At 46.3% G+C, this 20,138-nt stretch overlaps 1 protein-coding gene across 1 annotated transcript; it reads left to right on the top strand.

The window, feature by feature from the left end:
* Positions 1-1,474: 1,474 nt before the first annotated feature.
* Positions 1,475-12,405, top strand: LOC307227334 (hormonally up-regulated neu tumor-associated kinase; the record flags this gene model as incomplete). The annotated part of the gene is made up of 13 exons (XM_079996614.1): positions 1,475-1,480; positions 1,601-1,729; positions 4,371-4,493; positions 4,780-4,949; positions 8,195-8,250; positions 8,387-8,525; positions 8,634-8,761; positions 9,438-9,573; positions 10,079-10,256; positions 10,406-10,489; positions 10,988-11,057; positions 11,271-11,336; positions 11,696-12,405. 13 exons carry the CDS (start codon positions 1,475-1,477, stop codon positions 12,403-12,405), a joined length of 1,995 nt encoding a protein of 664 aa, XP_079852740.1.
* Positions 12,406-20,138: the final 7,733 nt, after the last annotated feature.

Here is a 20,138-nt window from a genome sequence, read left to right as displayed (position 1 = left end):
CACACACACACACACACACACACACACACACACACACCCACACGCACACACACACACACACATCTAATAAATACACAACATTTTAAAAAAGAGAAGCTCCACTGGCTTAAGTGCGTAAGTCTGTGAAGATAACATAACATACGGCAGCTTGATATTTATTTCATTATATTTATTTTATTACTTTTAGCATGGCATGTCCTCCTCCACATCTGTACTGAAATGTCTTTATATACTAGCATGAATCTGGGGGTCTGGGAACCTGTCCTGCCGTAGTGCCTTTTAGCAATACGCTCGACGACCACCAGCTCTGAGAGCAGGCCACCTTGAACTTTGACCTCGCTGTGGTAGAGAACAAGTTAAAAGACATTTTCTTGATGGGAAACAGGGAAAGTGTAACATAAAAAGAGAAAGAAATGAGGAGAGACAACTGAAGAATTTTCTCAGGAATTAAAGAGAATTCCGTAAATTTTCCTTTCAGTTTGTCCGTTTCTTTTTTGTCACTGAAGAATGGCGATAACCTTCAGGTGATACACACACACACACACACATGTGGGGTGGAACTTCAAGAGGTGAAAAAAGCAACGGTTGCAGGACGGTTGTGTGATCGCTGTCCGCTCACCACAAATTATTCCAATAGTTCCGACTGACGACTCTTAGAGCAGGGCGTGCAAAGCGGTGGGGATCTGAGGTACCTGAAGGTTCAGACGCACATCCCTGGAGCTGCAAGAAACTGGCGCCGCCCAAAGAAACCGAAAGACTAAAGAGATAAAAGGAAACTGAGGGGGGTAGAAGAGACTGAATGGAAGTTACCGTATAACCATGTGTCTGTTTGTCTGTGTGAGTGGAGGCGTGTGTGTCGGGACGTTTGTGTGTGTTGGGACATGTGTGTGTGTGTTTGTGTGTGTGTGTGTGTGTGTGTGTGTGTGTCGGGACGTGTGTGTTTGCTGGCGGTGGGTAATTACGGTGTAGGGTGTCCTTCTCATCACTGGAGCTGACCCTGGAGCACGGCGGTTAATTATCCACTAACACGGAGAAAAAGGAGAGAGAGAGAGAGAGAGATAGAGAGAGAGAGAGAGCAGAGATAGGGCTCAACATTGCAATTGAGAGAATTGAGCATCGGTTTATCGCCGCGCGGTGCACCCCGATGACCAGTGGAAGAAGGGAAGACGGACGAGGAGTTTTCTCTTTCTCTGCCAGGCTGGAGCGAAGGATATACTTACCTGCCGGCGAAAGGATAAAAGACTGAACCAGCGTGGGAGGTTCACTTGAAGTTGTAGTGTGCCCTAGTTTCGACCTCCCCTTCGGTAGCGGTTTAATCATAATCATTACAATAACGCTGGCAGTATACCCGTGTAGCTGCAGTTTTGTTATTTTTTATGCAGACTTTGGCCTCTTTGAGTCCACGCACAGAGTCTGCACGTGGGACCGAAGGTTGCATGGAGCCCTCGCTGCAGTGAAGCCCGCTCTGGGGGACATGGCGGTGGAGGGTGGAGGTGGAGGTGGAGGTGGAGGTGGAGGGGGGGCGGACGGTGAGTGCAACTTGCACCAGTCGGAAGCCCCGGGGCTGGGCAGAGAGCGGCCGGCGCTCCCCTTCCCCAAGGTCCCCAGGGAGTTGCTGTGGAGCTTCCCACACTCCAAGCGTGTCGGCTCCTACCTGGTGGGGAAGATGATCAACAAGGGCTCCTTCGCCAAAGTGATGGAGGGGCTGCACATCGGAACAGGGGAGAAGGTCGGACTGGGCTTATACACTGTATTACTATGATATTATATTATACTAGATATCACTTTATTGCCCGCATATAAAAAAAAAAGATTTTATCATGTAAGTACAGGCTTTGTATATGCATATGCAAAAATATGGAAAAATGTATAATAAAATAAAATACAATGAATAAATAAATAAATATAATAATTTAAAAAATATAAAAGAGACTAGCGCAAAAATACACAAATTACAGCATTTATGTAGATGAACATAAATGTTAAAAGCAAAAAGTAAAAAGTAAACAATGTTTGCATTGTATCATGTGTACAACATTCAACATCTGCATTGACATTGACTGTATTACAAACTAACTACAACTAACCCCCTCAGCTTTATTTTAAATAAAGATTTCCATCAAATTGTGTTAAAACAGATGGAATGTCTCAATTCTATCATTTTGTTGTGGCACAATTCCTACACAGAACTTAAGCTGCATGAATCAAAACGTTCCTGACTGCTTGCGTTTAGGTCGGCACGCCGACGTTTGAAATGCTGACACAGGCACAAGTCTCTAATTACAAGGTTATATGGTTTTTGTTTAGCACATGTGTAACTTATAATAATACAGATTTGGGGCTGGAGAGCGCAGACAACTCGTTATTTTTTGTTGTCGTTAAGATGAATACAGGCTACACCTGTTTTGATGCATTGGACTATGATTAGTTGTTTCCCTTTACAGAATAAAGTGCATGTATGTGTGCACAATAAAGTGCCTCTGTACCTTCGGAGGTACAGAGGCCTTTGTCGTGTCACGCAATTTGTACCAAATTTTTACCGTGTTCCGACCAGTGAGGTACAAATTTGCCACGAGTGGTAGAAAATTACAAACAAGTGCTGATGCCGTGAAGCGTACGATGACCAAACCTTAGCCATCATACTTCTAACAGTACAATGTGCTTTATTTAGTGGTGTAAGCAAGTTGTGAAATGAGGTAAAGGAGGTAAAACAAATGGGTCAAATAGTTGATGACGATCGCCTGGTCACAATCAAATGCAGAATTAAATTCATCTTCCCAATTATATAGTGTGTATAATGTAATGTATGTCATTAACCTTCATCACAAGAGCAAGTTTGGACCAGAAATATATTTTATACATCTATAAAAGTTGACAGACCTGGAGAAATACGATTATGGGAAAACAATATTTAGAAAAAAATATTTAAATTGCAGTTTAATTCTAAGGCTCTGACTGAAAACAAAGCTACTATTTAACATATCAGACATTTATTCAAGATCTAGGTTATTTTTACCACTATGAGTCATTTTAAATGGTGAAAGGGTAACCTTGGTCAGTGTGTGTGCATGGGTGTGTGTGTGTGTATGTTTAAGTCCACGTGTACCTTTTGTTTCGCGGGTCAGCGAGTCGTGTGGACCCAACCCGGTTGCTTTGGTAACCTGACCCGCTGCCTCGCGAACAGACTCACCTCCGAGGGCATTTCCGTCTCTTCACCCCCGTCACGTCCCACTGTAATGTCCCACCACACAGGCTGCACGGGCGGGACCACCCGCATATCTCAAATAAATCAGTAACTAAAATGCATAATCTCATTTCACCATGTATTTGGCCTTCACATGGTGAGGGTTGTAGGAGATGGTCAGGGTACCACGATACACAGGTGCTGGCCCTGTTTAAACTACTGCTCTGTCATGATAATGTGAAATGATGACTATATTTCCATGTCAGGTTTGTTAATGCATTGAACTGAGCGATATGGAAAATGTATAATACAAAATCCAATCTAAAAGAATCACATAGAATTGTATTGTAATGGTAATTTAAAGTATTCAGGAAGATATCAGCCCAAAAGCTGTAGTTTGTCATATAAAAGTCTTCTTTCGTCATCTTATAATTCAGTAAACATACTGTATATAGAGATGTTTATGTCATATCCTTTTATCCTTATTCATTTAAAATTATAAAACAAATTATGAGAAACAGGGACATTGGATTGTCTAAATACCCCAAATTCATGTTATTTTTAGTGATACTTAAAAGGCACTTTAATTAAGTTTGCGTACAAACTCAAAAGGGCAGATTTTTAACTATCTGCTCCTCAACTGTGGACATGACCAAACAGTATTTGGAGGGGTGGGCTCTGTAAGTGTTTTAAAGCCAATGGTAAAAACTGACATTTTATGTTCAGCATTTAATCTTAACGGTTGAAATTGCTGTGTTCTTATAATGCAATATTATTTTATTATCTACATATTCTCATTCTTATTCTTATTATTACCAGATAGCCTCGAGCGTCCATAGCGGCGTTATACTGATGAAGCGACTTCCTTTGAGGATTTTCAAATCCTTCATATTTTCCGAAAAGATTCCTGTAGCGTTACTATGGAGACCCTGTAGTCCGTCAGCAGAGCCTTAAAGCTTCCCACACCAGGAGTGTGTGTATGTATTCATGGGCTAAAGTATGCATTTATCCGCCTGTTTGTGTGGGTGGGTGTGTGTGTGTGTGTGTGTGTGTGTGTGTGTGTGTGTGTGTGTGTGTGTGTGTGTGTGTGTGTGTGTGTGTGTGTGTGTACGTGTGTGCATGTACGTGTGTGTGTGTGTGTGTGTGTGCATGTACGTGTGTGTGTGTGTGTGTGTGTGTGCTTTAGGTGGCCATCAAGGTAATTGACAAGAAGAAAGCCCGCCAGGACTCCTACGTCCTGAAGAACATAAAGAGAGAACCTCGGATCCACCAGATGGTTCGACATCCGCACATTGTGGTTTTATTGGAGGTGAGAACAGAAAAGTTTAAAAAAGATGCACAGATACAGGCCGAGGGTAACCGCGGACCTTCTTAAAAACCGGGAGTACGGGGGGGTGACTTATTCTGTGCTATTGCAAGTTATTGGTATTCCGTGGTATTTACACATGCACGCACACACGCGCGCACACACACACACACACACACACACACACACACACACACACACACACACACACACACACACACACACACACACACACACACACACACACACACACACACACACGATTCCTCACGTGTGTGTGTGGCCTCAGACTCTGGAGACGGAGAACAGCTACTACATGGCCATGGAGCTCTGTGCGGGCGGAGACCTGATGGACCGCATCTGTGAGAGGAAGCGTCTGGAGGAGCGAGAGGTGCGGCACTACACGCGGCAGATCCTCTCCGCGGTGGAACACCTGCACAAGCATGGCGTCGTGCACAGGTGAGAGGACCGTGGGCATGCTCGTAAAGCGCTGACCTGTGTAAAAATTACAGGGACGGTCCAATGAAATCCTATTCGGCAGGTGGTTGCCAGTTTCATCTGGTACACGGTTGTTATCAAATCATATTTAAGATGTGCTTTTAGTCAGTAACACTCAAATTAAACCATTGTTGACAGCACATCTATACGTGTCATCACATTTTATGTGACATGATGGGACATGAACCAATCCCTGCACCCATGGATTGGTAGGATAGGGACATAAAAGCATTTCTATATTCATCCTATGAAGCCATAGGTGTGGACAATATCATTCTAATTCATTGATTGATTCTTTAGAAGTGCTGATACATACACTGAACTGTCCATGGAAAATCTAAATCGAATTGAATTCAGGCCTTTTACCTCTACGTTACCTTTCTTTGTATACAGTATGCAGAAACATGCCACAATATACACAATCTGATGTTAAATCCCTTGCACTGATAATTGGGGGACAACACACAAGGGGCCCAGTGTAGCCAATTTCACACAAATGTCCCTACTCCTAAGAAGCAAACGTATCTTCATAGACCAGCTCCAAAAGTCTTAGATACCACCACCAAGCTGCCATAACCAAAGTGAATAGTTGACTGAGGGCATCAAGTGGGTAAACCTCCTTCACTGAAGGAGAATCACTTCATTGATCGCCATTGGGAAATTTGTCCTCTGCATTTGACCCATCCTATGTATTTTTAGGATGTGTCATTAAGGACAGACCCCAGTTCTGGCAAATGCCTTGGTCACGGGCATCGGTAGGAGTGATTCACACCAACATGGATTGAAGAAACCGAGAGCACACCGACGTGGCGATAGGGGGACATGCAAAGTCCAAACAGAAAAGCCGTGAGTCGGGTTCAACCCCAGAACCTTTTTGCAGCGAGGCAACAGAGGTCACCACTGATCCACCGTGCCACTCAATGCTTCCCTGAATCGGGGCCCACTACACCTCCAGAGGCGCAACAATGGGCGCTGGCGTCCAAGAACCGCCGCCCTCGGCACCAGCATTCCATGTACCCTGTACATGCCCAGTGATAATGCTGAACTACCGCCCCTTGCCCTGCAAAGACACGGACCCAGTGGCTTCCCTCCCTAATTACTGGTACCACCAATTAAGTAGAAGACAAACATTTGTACAAACAAATGCATACGGTACAAAAAACACAGCAGTCCTCCCACACACACAAACACACACACACACACACACACACACACACACACACACACACACACACACACACACACACACACACACACACACACACACACACACACACACACACACACAGGGGTTTTGCACTGCATGCAACGCTTAATTGGGTGGAAAAGCTGTAACAAAGGCAATATCTGGCCCAGTGTGTGTTCTCCATGCTTTGCAGTAGCTGAGACTGTTAAGGAATATCAGTTTGTGAAGGTGTTAGGACACAACACATACACAGCAACAGTGGGAAACACTGTTCACACACACACACACACACACACACACACACACACACACAGACACACACATGCGGGCACACACACACACAGGGACGGAGGTGGGTTTTGATTTCAGGCCCTGGCTCCTCAAAGGGTGGGAATGTGATTACCAGGCGATGACCTCATCATCCTGCGCCGGCGCCATGATTCACACATCATCACAACATCATGGACTTCCTCTCTAATGAAGTCCCTAAACGATGTCATTCCCAACCCATCAACTGCACCTCTCTCTCTGACACATTCTGAAACACACAGACACACACACACACACACACACACACACTAAGGCACACCTACTGTAACTATATGAAAACATCTGCTCTCTTTCTCCATACAGCACACACACACACACACACACACACACACACACACACACACACACACACACACACACACACACACACACACACACACACACACACACACACACACACACACACACACACTCAGACCCCCCTCCTTCCAGTACCACACACAGATGATTAAACTGGAAATAACTGGTGGGGAAAATCTTGTACTTATATGAACCTCCTGCCACCCACATCTAGGAGGTTTACCGCAAAGATTTTCTCCTTTATCGTCATGTCTGTTCTTTCTCTCTCTCTCTCTCTCTCTCTCTCTCTCCCTCTCTCCCTCTCTCCCTCTGCATTTTTGAACTTTTCGGTTTTGTGTGAACACAGGCTGAGTGTGACCTGAGGCGTCTGAGATGTTGAGATGGAGGCTGATGTTTCTCTTCTCAGGCTTTGGTTCAAAGCAGTTCACTCCATTCTAACTGCAGCTTTTTAAAATGATTGGCAGCTTATTCACGTGTTGCCGGGGGGGGGGGGGGGGGGGGGTTGACTAAGAAAGTAACCCCCATTATGCATGCGGCTTTTTTTGTTTCATTCACTTAGGAAACAGAAAAAATAAAATAAAAACATCTATTATAAAAACACAGTTATTTTTTATTTTATTTTGGAGAAACGGGGAACGGCGACCGACAGCGGACAGGAGAGCGTTTTGATTGCGGTGCTGAGATCGCTTCTGAACTGGTGGACAAGACAAAAGTTTGGGTGTTTTCACACATTCAAACCTCGCCCCCCCCCCACCCCCCAACCACTGGAAGCCTTGTTGGGTGGTGGTGAGAAAAGTGTGGAGGGGGGGCAGGAACTCCAGTTCGGTTGAGAGTACTTGCGACGGGCCGAGGCGGCGTGGTCAAGCTGCTGCTGCAGACAGGCAGTGCAGGATTTCCAGGTAGTAATACAACTGCTGTTTCTCGCCACGGTCGGGGACTGTGCCTGCGTGGCGGAGACGAGCGGCGACCGGGCCCGTGTGACTGACGCTGTGGACTTTTGCCGAGTTTGCCAGCGAGAATTTTAGTTCCCCCTTTTTTGGCCCGTGTGCCGCTGTTTTGTTTTCTTCAATAAAATACCCGCCAAACGGCGCTGTTTCTGCCTTCGACTGCCTCCCCTCTCTCGTTCCCTGGCGCTGGGCCGAAACGGTACACCACACTATTCTTTAGACTCAGCAAGCGTAGAATGTCGGAACCCCAAATAGCACATGGGCAATCCTCTCCCTTGCAGGTGCCATTTTCTAACTGTAACCCTGAATCTTAGTCTTTAATCTTGATCTGTAGCCCTATACCGACAAAATGGGGCATGGAAAAAAAAGCATCAACTGCAAAAATCCTCTAAAGAAATGCTCTATTTGTGACACTCTTAAAAAACATTAAAATGTCTCGGCAGGGATTTGAAGATTGAAAACTTCCTTCTGGACGAACATAACAACATAAAGATCGTAGGTATGTTGACACTCCCCATCTCTATATCCCACTTAAGACAGTTCTTTGCACAGCTCATCGATATTACTGATCTCCTTTTTGAGGTATTTAGGAGAAGTGAGCTGTAACTTAACCGTGAACCCTTTTTCTCTTCCAGACTTTGGTCTCAGTAACACTCTGAAAGTGGAGTCTTTGTCCCTGGACCTGCTGAGCACTCAGTGCGGGAGTCCTGCCTACGCTGCCCCTGAGCTGCTGGCTCACAGGAAGTACGGACCCAAAGTGGACGTCTGGTCTGTGTGAGTGTCGCTGCGATGAAATGTGAACGCTCCTGTGAGTTAGGGGAGACCCGCGGTCTAGTTTTTTTTCCCGTTGACTCATCACTGTGGGTTTGTGTGCGCGTGAAGGGGTGTGAGCATGTTCGCCATGTTGACCGGGATCCTGCCCTTCGTGGTGGAGCCGTTTAACATCAAGCAGCTGCACCAGAAGATGGTGAATGGAGAGATCAGCAGCTTCCCCAGTGACATCAGCAAAGGTAAAGTGCGGGATTCCAGGTTCAGAAGGTGAAAGTCCTGTTTCCATGCTTTTGCTTTACCCGTGCAGTGATCCAGCTGATTTCACTCCCCAGTCAGATCTCTGACTTGATGCTGATTGGCAAATCTACAGGGTTGGCTCAATATCCCAGAGACTTTCAGTCTTTACTCTTTCTTTACAGTTGACTTTCTGAACCCGGATTTGATTAGTTGTTTTTTTTTCGCGATTTCACATTTGCTCGTGGAGACTCCCACTGACAGCACAGACCACAAACACAGCCTGCTCTTCTTCAGCAGGAACCTCATGGTTTGACGCCCATTCAAAAATGTCACTTCTTATCTGCTATTTTGTTTCTCTGCTGTTCACAAATGGTCTGAGTCGGCAAAGTTAGTTTGCCGTCACGTAATCGCAATTTGAGTCCAACTTGGCTCCGCAGTGGAGGAGCTGCAGCCGATCTGAGTGACAGTCGGAGCTGAAGCGTTAGGTCTGTTTCAGGCAGTCTACCGTCCAAGACGAAGAGGTTTATCAGGATCTGCCGTCAAACTACCAATCCAGTCCCTGGCAGGTTACAAAACTAAGTGTTTCTTCAGAAGACATTTGAATTCAAGGCACATTGAATCATCTCACTGGTCCTTTCTCCCTCCCTCTGTCTCTCACTTCATCTCTTCCTCTCGCAGGTGCAGTCGGGTTTGTTCTGTCCCTCCTGGAGCCGGACCCTGCCAAGAGGCCAAGCGTCAGGGCCGCCATGGAGGAGAGCTGGATCAACGAGGGATACGCTAAGAAACCACTGCACACACTGTCGCACAGAAACAGGTAGACAGCCACATCGCACCTCCATGGGACCATTTAGGATTCATAAATGGCGCCTCAGAGGATAAATCAATAAGAAAATGTCTAACAGTAACAAAGAGCAGGGAGAAGGGTGCTTGGGAATGTTGGGTGAACATGAAAACACTCGGACATGTATACATTGAAGATTCCTGGAGATATGGGTGGCTATTGGGAGTAGAGGAGGTTCTCAGTCGGAAGAAGAAAGGAAGATGGTGGGTTGGGATGTTGGATTAATACGTGGAAATGACATACATACTTGCCACAGCTGTACTTTTGTTCTATATTATAAGAAATACACATAAAAATGCTCATCACTTTTTCAGTTCTCATTTACAAATGTGTAAGAATAGGAGAGAAGTCGTTGTATGGACAGTGTTATGACATTATAGAACACTAAAATGTCTCTCTTGGTAGAGTGCGATATAGCTCCTCTGAGCCGTAAAAGATACATGGATTGCCCCTTCCCTTTCTCTTGTTTACCTCTCAGGCTGTGTGCTGAAGAACTCAACTCCTCTGTGGTGTACTACATGACGGAGACGTTGGGCTACTGCCTGTCCGACGTCATCCACACACTCACCACCAACAGACCCTCCGCCATCATGGCCTCCTATCATCTGTTGCTCAACAAACTGAGCAGGAGCCAAAAGGCGTCAAAAGCCAGCAAGGTACACACACACACACACACACACACACACGCACTCACGATGCACGCACGCACGCACACACACACACAAATCGGATGAAACACACACATGCATGCGTTTCTAGGTATTAAAACATAGTACATAATGTAGCGGTTGATACTGTATGACAGATGCTGGAGAGCAACGAGTCGAGTCTTGCTGGAAAGCACAACTGGAGAGGCAGGATAAACAACAGATCCAAGACTCAGCAACAGGTAAGAAAACTGCATAATTACATGCAATATTCATATTATGATTTTTTTACATTATGTTTGTGACACCAAATCCAGTTGGTAATCATGATAATTCATGGATATGGCACTAGATTTGAAATGACTGATAAAGAGTTGGACTCTGCTGAGTATGGATTCCATGATCTTTGTTGTTTTGCACCAGGTTTTTATAGTATATACTGATGATAATGTATACATGCATGGTATACACTGCATATTTGATATACATATTCAGTACAACTCTATACTGTAGGTATCCATACTGTATGTGTGAGCTTTGAACCATGTAAACCAAGTCAACAATCTGGTACACAATCTGGACACAATATAATAAACAAATTCCCGAGAGAGAGAAATTTGCCTTTTTTAAGAAGGTACCAGTAGTTTCATGTGCTGATATGTTGAGGTGTACTTTAACAATGAAATTTTTCAGGCCTTGAAAGCAGCTTCACACTGACATGCAATCACTGTTTGTTTTAGAACGATCCAGCCAATGAGAAGCCGCCTAGGCAGCCCAGCAAGCCGCTGAGGAGCCAACCACAGACGGCAGGTCGGACCCAGAGGAAGAGGAGCGAGGAACTGTCCAGAAAGGACCGCAGAGAGGAGGAGGAAGAAGAAGATGATGATGATGGTGATGATGATGATGAGGGTGATGATGAAGAGAACAAACCCCCTTCTCCATCCCTCTCCAATCTCCATCCTTCCACCTCACCCTCTCTACACGCTCGGCCGCCCACACCCTCCCCTGCCCCTTTGGCCGCAGAGGACGCGATCACGGAGGAGGAGATCGCCATCACTCTGAACCCCAGGGAGCTGCTGTTTCCTGAAGGTAGAGATGAGAGTAGGCTGGGTCAATCTGTGTGTGTGTGTGTGTGTGTGTGTGTGTGTGTGTGTGTGTGTGTGTGTGTTACAGTGTCTATTTGGGGAGCAGGTGGGCAGGGATGGAGTATGATATTAGGGGAAGAGGAAATGACAATTGGACCCATTGTTGGCTTCTGTGTAAATCGACTTTAGGACTTCAACAGTCTTATCGGTGCACTCATCACAGTTGTTTGCCTGTGTGTGTGTGTGTGTGTGTGTGTGTGAACTTGTGTGTTCCAGTATCCATATTTGGAGAGAGGGAACTGGTCCACCTCTCTCCTCCCAAGACTCCTTCCACCAAACTGTGTGACTCTGGCCCTTGCCAAGTTCCCATGATAGCCAAGCCAATCAGAGAGAGCAGCGGTATCGCGGCCAGATCCAACCGACATACACACCTCCTGAGGACCGCCAACTTGGACGGGGCGGCGGACGGCATCGGAGACTGTTACCCTGGCAACCATTATCTGGACGACGGTTCTCCTCGGCACCAGGGCATCAACGAGCGTCTGGAGAAGCTGCAGATGTTTTACTCATCGGAAAGGTCCGGCATCTCTCCCAGGATGCTCCTGGAGGCCGAAATGCATGTCCCCTGTAACTCGGGCCGAGGGCACCTGGGCACCATAGACACCACCCGGACCTCTCCGCCTGCTTCTCTGCCCCGCCTCCGCCACGTGGGGCTAAATGATGGAGGCAGAGGAGTAGGTAGGAAAATGACTTGGGTCGGACTCACCCAAACGGGCCCCCCGATGTTGCTGGTAAACGGTTCCAAGCCTCCCGCCTTCCCCTCCCAGAGACAGCATGCCCTGGTCATCAAGAGCCTCAGGCAGGACAGGGGTAAGAGAGGAGCACGGGTCCGAGGAGGGGGAGGAGCAGAGAGAGGGACAACGGGAGTCGGGATGAGCGAAGGAAAGAGGAACTCGGTCCAGTTACGGTCGTCCCTCCAGCGTCGCGTGGCCGACCTGAACCTCCCACTCCTGCCTGCAGCCCTGCAGGGGAAGAGCGACAGGAAGAACCAGCTGCACACCATGGACTACTGACTCACAAGTCAACGAGGAAAGATTTCCGAGAGACAATATAGTTGACCGTAGGTGCCAGTGGTGCATGGCATCAGATCGTCCTGCCGAGGTTCTCCCAGGTGTCTTCCATCTTTCCAGAGGCTCTTTTGAATTGTTATTTGTCTGACTCCTCACTTGAGGCCAAGCAGCCGCCCACATTCATCGGGGGACAAAAAAAACCCAACTCGTTAAGGTTGAGATTCCAGGTCAGGGTTAAGGAGGATATACCATGAAGTATTCCAGTGGTGACCACTGCTATTAGGAGTTGGGGAAAGAGGGAGGACTAGAAAAATGGTGCTTCTAAAGGCAGCAAGAGATGCGCTGTGCTATGTAAACAACAATACATAATGGTATGGGTGGGTGAGCCCTTATATTGACTTATAAAGTCCGGACAGAATGACTGTATATAGACATATTGAAGGAATAGTATAGGTTGGCATTCTAGCTTCTTCAAGCTTCTGTCACACAGAATGTTTTCTGACACTCAATACCCACGATTACAAGTTTCTTTATAAGCGGCCAAGAGAAAGTGACTTGTATACAACTATCAGGGCCTGCGTGGAATGTGAAGGAAAAGAAAATGGAAGACCGTACCTTTCAATGGGCCAATAAGAGTGCAGTCCCATCCTGAACACACGGGACAGACAGGCAGTCAACTTTTTACATCTGTTCACCTCCAGGACCAGGCCTCTTGAGAAAAGGCGTCGGGAAGCAGCACACATTACTCAGAAGCTATGGATTAGTGCCAAAGAAGGAGCGATTGACTGAGGGTAAAGGACCGTACAGAGAGTTGACGCGATAAGGGAACCTGAGCTCCACCAGCTGGCCTTCGGGAATTTTCTCTGACATAAAGTTGGTGAACGCATTTTTTTTAATTGATAAAACAATGTGACATAGATACGCAATGTGACTTCAATACATTTTTGTACACGCAATTTGAACGGGAAGTTATGTCTGTTTCTTTTAGCAATTTATTTGCTATTTCAGTCCAAAGTGTCCTGGCCTCAAAAAACCTCTGATCGGTGTTTCCTTTTTGGCCTCCTCTGAATGCCAGCCCCCCCTCTCCCCCCCTCTCCCTCTCTCTCCCCCTCACAAACTGCTCATCATTAGAATATTTGGTCATTAATAATGTGCCGTTGTGCAGAGAGGCTGAGGAATCTGGTTCCTGCTCAGAGCCCACTGAATAATTGAGGTGATGTAGTGACACCTGATCCGATGTGTGTGTGTGGTGGGTGCAAGATGTCTGCGAATTTATGTGTGCACCGCATTGTGTTAATGTGCGCGTGCGCGCGTCTTCAATGAGGACAGATTGACACCATTGACGGGTGTATCCCTCCCACTCCAGTTACCTCTTCGGCTACTTAACAGTGATATGAACCAGTAAGCGCCAATACTATATCAGACATGCACACACATGCACACACACGGAGAGATAAATAAATCTAAAATAGATCTCTCTGTCAAGTATTTGGAAACACTGCCACTACAAACCCTGATGATGATTTGGTCAGCAAATATGCCTTTTGGTCGCCTTGTGTTCATTAGAGTTGAAAAAGGGCATCTTGAAATTGTTAAAATTTTAAAATTAATTAATCCTGAAAAAATGTATCTTAAAAACAAAAAGGGGTGATTTTGATCACGGAGGGCATTGATTGCCAAACTTTTTTTCCCCTCAGAGACACCCGAAATCAAACCTAATTGAATCTCGAAGCCTCTATTTAAAAGACGCAACAGGTAAGTTTATGTAGGAATTGGGTTTATTGCCTTAGCACATACTCATGAACTTTGTTACAGATTATATTAAAAGTTATATTCATGTGGATTTTGAAACCAATATATGACCATCAGGAAATTCGCCTTGAATTGTTCAAGCCCCCCGCCGCCTTGCGCCGCCCCGTGAACTCTGGCGACCACCTGTGGGGTGGTTCCCAGGTTGGGAACCCCTGAAGTACGGCACAAAAATTTAAGTGGATGCTCAAACAAAACTAAGGTGGGTATCTCGTTTGTGCCCTGACTCAGCGCTGAAGTACCGCAGGGGTCATGGATTGTGTCTATAATCTCTGCTGAGAGACGGGTTGAATCAAGGCCGCATGTGTCATATGAGCGATGGGATTAGGGAGGGAAATGGTATGGAAAGCCAATCAATTATGCATGTAGCAGACACGTATCCATGGCTACATCTAGGACGGAACATTGCTTTTACATGAATGCTACACTAAGCAGGCGTGTCTAATGGGCCGTCCACCGCTGCCCCTAAGGTTTTGTTCCTGTCTGTCAAGGTCACTGCTGTCAAGTCGGACGGTTCAATGGTCGCGGGTCAGACGGTCGGACCGATACCAGCCCAAAATAAGGTTTCAGAGAATAGTCCAGAACTACAACAAATAAGTCCAAATCTTAAGTCTGATATTTACATTTTGTCATTTAGCAGATATTAAAGAAAAACAACTAAATGTTTTGTTCATAACATGTGGTGATAATGACATGTTAGATGTCTAGATAGATACTTAATTTATCCTCTGAGGGAAATTGCAGCATCACAGTAGGTCACAAAAATAGACAAAAATAATAATAATAGTTATAAGAATAAAAGTTGAAAAAAAATGTCAATGAGCAATAATCCTTGGAATCTGCTAGAAAATAGAAATAATTGTCCATAAAAAAAGAAACACAATAAAAATAAACCTAATAACAGCATCTAGATAAACAGGTGCCCAGGGTGTCAGTCTGGCTGGCTGTCGGGGTCATTGTAAGTTCATGCGTCACAGGCATCAATAGAATGTGTGATTGATTCAGCCTTGAAAATAGAGTAGAATATCTCAGAAGGTCTGGCACACTTCAGGCTTGACGATAGTGTGTATATATGTGTGTACACACACACACACACACGATAGGATATTCTTTTGCTTATTGCATTGTAGCGCAGCTTGCCTTTTTCCTCCTCCCATTTCTCAATGACAGCTCAAGTTAACCCTTGACCCTGGACCCTGCCTCAGTCACTCTTCTCCTGCCTTTCTCACAAAGGCTTGGTGCAAACGTTGTTCCTTCCCTCCAGCTCCACTTTCCTGCTGCTCGGGCCGGCGGGCGGAGTCGTCAACCTTTCGGTCCGTGTTATGCCTGGTTAACCAACCCGCGCCTCTTCTCCCTGGTGGTCATTGATTAGCCGACCAGCGGGCAGGAATCAATCACCTTTGGGTGTGTCGGCGCCAGGAAAGAGTCGTGGCATGTACGGACCCGTCTACTTGCTCAGGACCTGCAGATGACCCATATGGGGTGAAACAGCATGATTGTGTCAAGGTCGTGTAAATTGACCTCTTAAAGAAAACGGCAAAGGTTGTTAGAATGGAAGGAAACTTAGGTTATTCTGGATGACAGCGTTCGTCGAGTAGATGAAGATGCAGGGTGGTTCTTCATCAACACTGAAAAACAAGATTCTTTTATATGTAGTAGATTTACAATACGGACAGGATGGACGCACACAGAATGTGCGGAGGAGGCCACTGAGTGCAATGCTGTCATGGATGAGTGTGTCTGTGCTGACCATGTGTATCTCTTCATGACCACAATTACCCATTTTCTAATACCTATTCCCAGCATGATAATGCACCATGTCAAAGAACAAGTCATCAAGATTCAAGAGGTTTATTCGTCACATACATTTAGTCAGCCACCAATTGTGCAAGTTCTCCCACTTAAAAAGATGAGAGAGGCCTGTTATTTTCATCATAGGTTCACCTCAACTATGAGAGACAAAATGAGAAAAAAAATCCATAAAATCACATTGTCTGATTTTTTAAGAATTTATTTGCAAATTATGGTGGAAAATAAGTATTTGGTCAATAACAAAAGTTCATCTCAATACTTTGTTATATACCCTTTGTTTGCAATGACAGAGGTCAAACGTTTTCTGTAAGTCTTCACAAGGTTTTCACACACTGTTGCTGGTATTTTGGCCCATTCCTCCATGCAGATCTGCTCTAGAGCAGTGATGTTTTGGGGCTGTCGCTGGGCAACACGGACTTTCAACTCCCTCCAAAGATTTTCTATGGGGTTGAGATCTGGAGACTGGCTAGGCCACTCCAGGACCTTGAAATGCTTCTTACGAAGCCACTCCTTCGTTGCCCGGGCGGTGTGTTTGGGATCATTGTTGTGCTGAAAGACCCAGCCACGTTTCATCTTCAATGCCCTTGCTGATGGAAGGAGGTTTTCACTCAAAATCTCACGATACATGGCCCCATTCATTCTTTCCTTTACACGGATCAGTCGTCCTGGTCCCTTTGCAGAAAAACAGCCCCAAAGCATGATGTTTCCACCCCCATGCTTCACAGTAGGTATGGTGTTCTTTGAATGCAACTCAGCTTTCTTTCTCCTCCAAACACGACAAGTTGAGTTCTTACCAAAAAGTTCTATTTTGGTTTCATCTGACATTCTCCCAATCCTCTTCTGGATCATCCAAATGCTCTCTAGCAAACTTCAGACGGGCCTGGACATGTACTGGCTTAAGCAGGGGGACACGTCTGGCACTGCAGGATTTGAGTCCCTGGCGGCGTAGTGTGTTACTGATGGTAGCCTTTGTTACTTTGGTCCCAGCTCTCTGCAGGTCATTCACTAGGTCCCCCCCGTGTGGTTCTGGGATGTTTGCTCACCGTTCTTGTGATCATTTTGACCCCACGGGGTGAGATCTTGCGTGGAGCCCCAGATCGAGGGAGATTATCAGTGGTCTTGTATGTCTTCCATTTTCTAATAATTGCTCCCACAGTTGATTTCTTCACAACAAGCTGCTTACCTATTGCAGATTCAGTCTTCCCAGCCTGGTGCAGGTCTACAATTTTGTTTCTGGTGTCCTTTGACAGCTTTTTGGTCTTGGCCATAGTGGAGTTTGGAGTGTGACTGTTTGAGGTTGTGGACAGGTGTCTTTTATACTGATAACGAGTTCAAACAGGTGCATTAATACAGGTAACGAGTGGAGGACAGAGGAGCCTCTTAAAGAAAAAGTTACAGGTCTGTGAAAGCCAGAAATCTTGCTTGTTTGTAGGTGACAAATACTTATTTTACCGAGGAATTCACCAATGAATTCATTAAAAATACTACAATGTGATTTCCTGGATTCTTTCCCCCCATTTTGTCTCTCATAGTTGAGGTATACCTTTGATGAAAATTACAGGCCTCTCTCATCTTTTTAAGTGGGAGAACTTGCACAATTGGTGGCTGACTAAATACTTTTTTGCCCCACTGTATATACTTGCAGTCAAATGTCAATGCAGCGCACCCGGTGGTTTGCGCAATAGCTTTATTTTATTCTATATTATTCTATTTACTTACTGAATTACGTTTTAGGAATCAGTTAGTCAAGTCGAACATTTTTAGGTAGCTATTGTGCAAACCACCAGGTGCGTTGCATTGACATTTCACTGCATATATGTAGTTTGGGTAGTTTTGTAGTTCCAGTGGTACGCTCGGCTGAACGCACCACCCTCTGCAGGGCCCGTCTGTCCTGAGCAGTACAGTTCCCAAACCAGGTCGTGATGTTGCCTGTCAGGATGCTCTCTACTGCTCCACAGTCGAAGGACTTGAGGATCCTCACCAATACCCAAAATTTCTTCAGCTGCCTGAAGTGGTAACGAGGCTGCCTCGCCTTTCTCACCAGAGTGTCCGTGTGTAAAGTCCATGTTAAATCCTCTGTGATGTGGACTCCCAGGTACTTGAAGCTGCTCACCCTGTCGACAGAAGTCCCCTTAATCACCAACGGCGTATGCGACCTCGGTTGCAATCGTCTCCTAAAGTCCACAATCAGCTCCTTAGTTTTGCTGACGTTCAGGAGGAGGCTGTTGTCCTGGCACCAGAGTGAGAGGTCAGTCACCTCCTGGCGGTAGGCCTTCTCATCGCTGTTGTTGATCATCACGACGGTGTTGGAGCTGGACCTGGACACACAGTCATGTGTGTACAGGGAGTACAGTAGGGGGCTGAGGATGTATCCTTCGGGGGATCCTGTGTTCAGAGTGAGGGTGCTGGACGTGTGCCTCCCCACCCTAACCACGTGGGGCCAGGCTGTGAGGAAGTCCAGGATCCAGGCACACAGTGGAGTGTTCAGTCCTACGTCTTCCAGCTGACAGCCAGTCTGGTGGGGACTATGGTATTGAAAGCTGAACTATAATCGATGAACAGCAATCTCACATAGGCCTCCTTCCAGCCATCCAGGTGCGTGAGCGTGGTGTGCAGTACCTGGGAGACCGCGTCATCCATGAATCTGTTCTGCCAGTACGCGAGGCGCAGATGTGATCCTTAATCAGCCTCTCGAAACACTTCATGACAACCGAGGTGAGGGCCACCGGACGGTAGTTATTCAGGCAGGCAGGAGAGGCGATCTTCGGGACAGGAACGACGGTGGACCTCTTCAAGCAGGACGGGGCCACTGATTCAGCCAGGGAGATGTTGAATATTGTAGTGCGCACTGGGGCTAGCTGGTTAGCACAGGTCTTCAGTACTCGTCCAAATATGCCATCTGGGCCCGCAGCTTTCCTGGTGTTCACACGCATCGCATTGTAGATCGTAATACTCCGCAGCCCTTGCCACAAGCGTCTGGTGTCCTGTTGCTCCATCTGTAGCTCCACTGTGTCTCTGTACGTCCGTTTGGCGTCCTTCACCGCCCCCCGCAGATTGTACGACGTCACTTTGTAATTGTCCATGTTTCCGGATACAAGATCTTCATTGTAAGTGGCCGTGTGAGCATTCAAAGCACCACGGATGGATTTATCGACCCGCGGTTTCTGGTTAGGAAATATCAAAACTTTCACCGTGGGGACGAATGGCGAGGTCCGGCACCAGCGCGTTCAGCCATGTCTCCGCCAGGCAGAGGATGCAACAGTTTCTCACATCGGGTTGGAATGTAATCCTTGCTCGAAACTCATCCATCTTCTCCACGGACTAAACGCTGGCAAGAAAAACTGGTCCTAAACTGGTTTCATGAATATGACAATGAGTTCAATGTTCTTCAGTTTCCTTCCCAGTCACTGGATCTGGATCCCATAGAACACCTTTGGGATGTGATAGAACGGGAGATTCACAGCATGAATGTGCAGCTGAAAAATCTGCAGGAATCACTTGATGCAATCATGTCAAGATGGACCAGAATCTCAAAGGAATGATTCCAACATTGCAACTTGTGGAATCCATGCCAAGAAGAATTGAGGCTGTTTTGAGAGCAAAGGGAAGACCCACCTAGTATTAGCACAGCGCTCCTAATAAAGTGTGCGCTATTGGGGGGTTGAATCACACGTACGGTTTAAGGGACTACTAAAATTGAATTGCTAAAGACCACAACCAATAAAAGAGGCGATATCAGTTCCCAAAAATGTTGTAAATCGTCCTGGAGGCTTCCTTAGGGTGAGAAGGATCACGGGTTCACGGGGCACGGAATGAACGGTGTTACACTGTTAGGACTTTTAAAAGTCTTAGGTGTCCGCGCTTATCAGTGTTTGCCTTTGCGTATGTATCTGTGTCCCTGAGTGTCTAGTTTCTAAGTGACCGTCATCCATTATTGATCAACAGCGCGCCGGGGAGCAGTCCAGGGATGGAGCTGTGGCTAAAGCGCAGGGGGGGGGGGGGGGTCACCGGCGCACAAAACGTCCAGCGCCACGGGGGAAGCAACCCGAGCCCGACTGTTTTATTGATAGTGCCGCTGATTAACTGTCAGTTCAGGATCAACACCAGCTAATTCA

The sequence above is a fragment of the Zeus faber genome (assembly GCF_960531495.2).
Source record: "Zeus faber genome assembly, chromosome: 2".
In the NCBI taxonomy this organism is placed as follows: domain Eukaryota; kingdom Metazoa; phylum Chordata; class Actinopteri; order Zeiformes; family Zeidae; genus Zeus; species Zeus faber.
The sequence above is the reverse complement of the archived record's forward strand: the minus strand, read 5'-3'. Positions and strand labels throughout refer to the sequence as shown.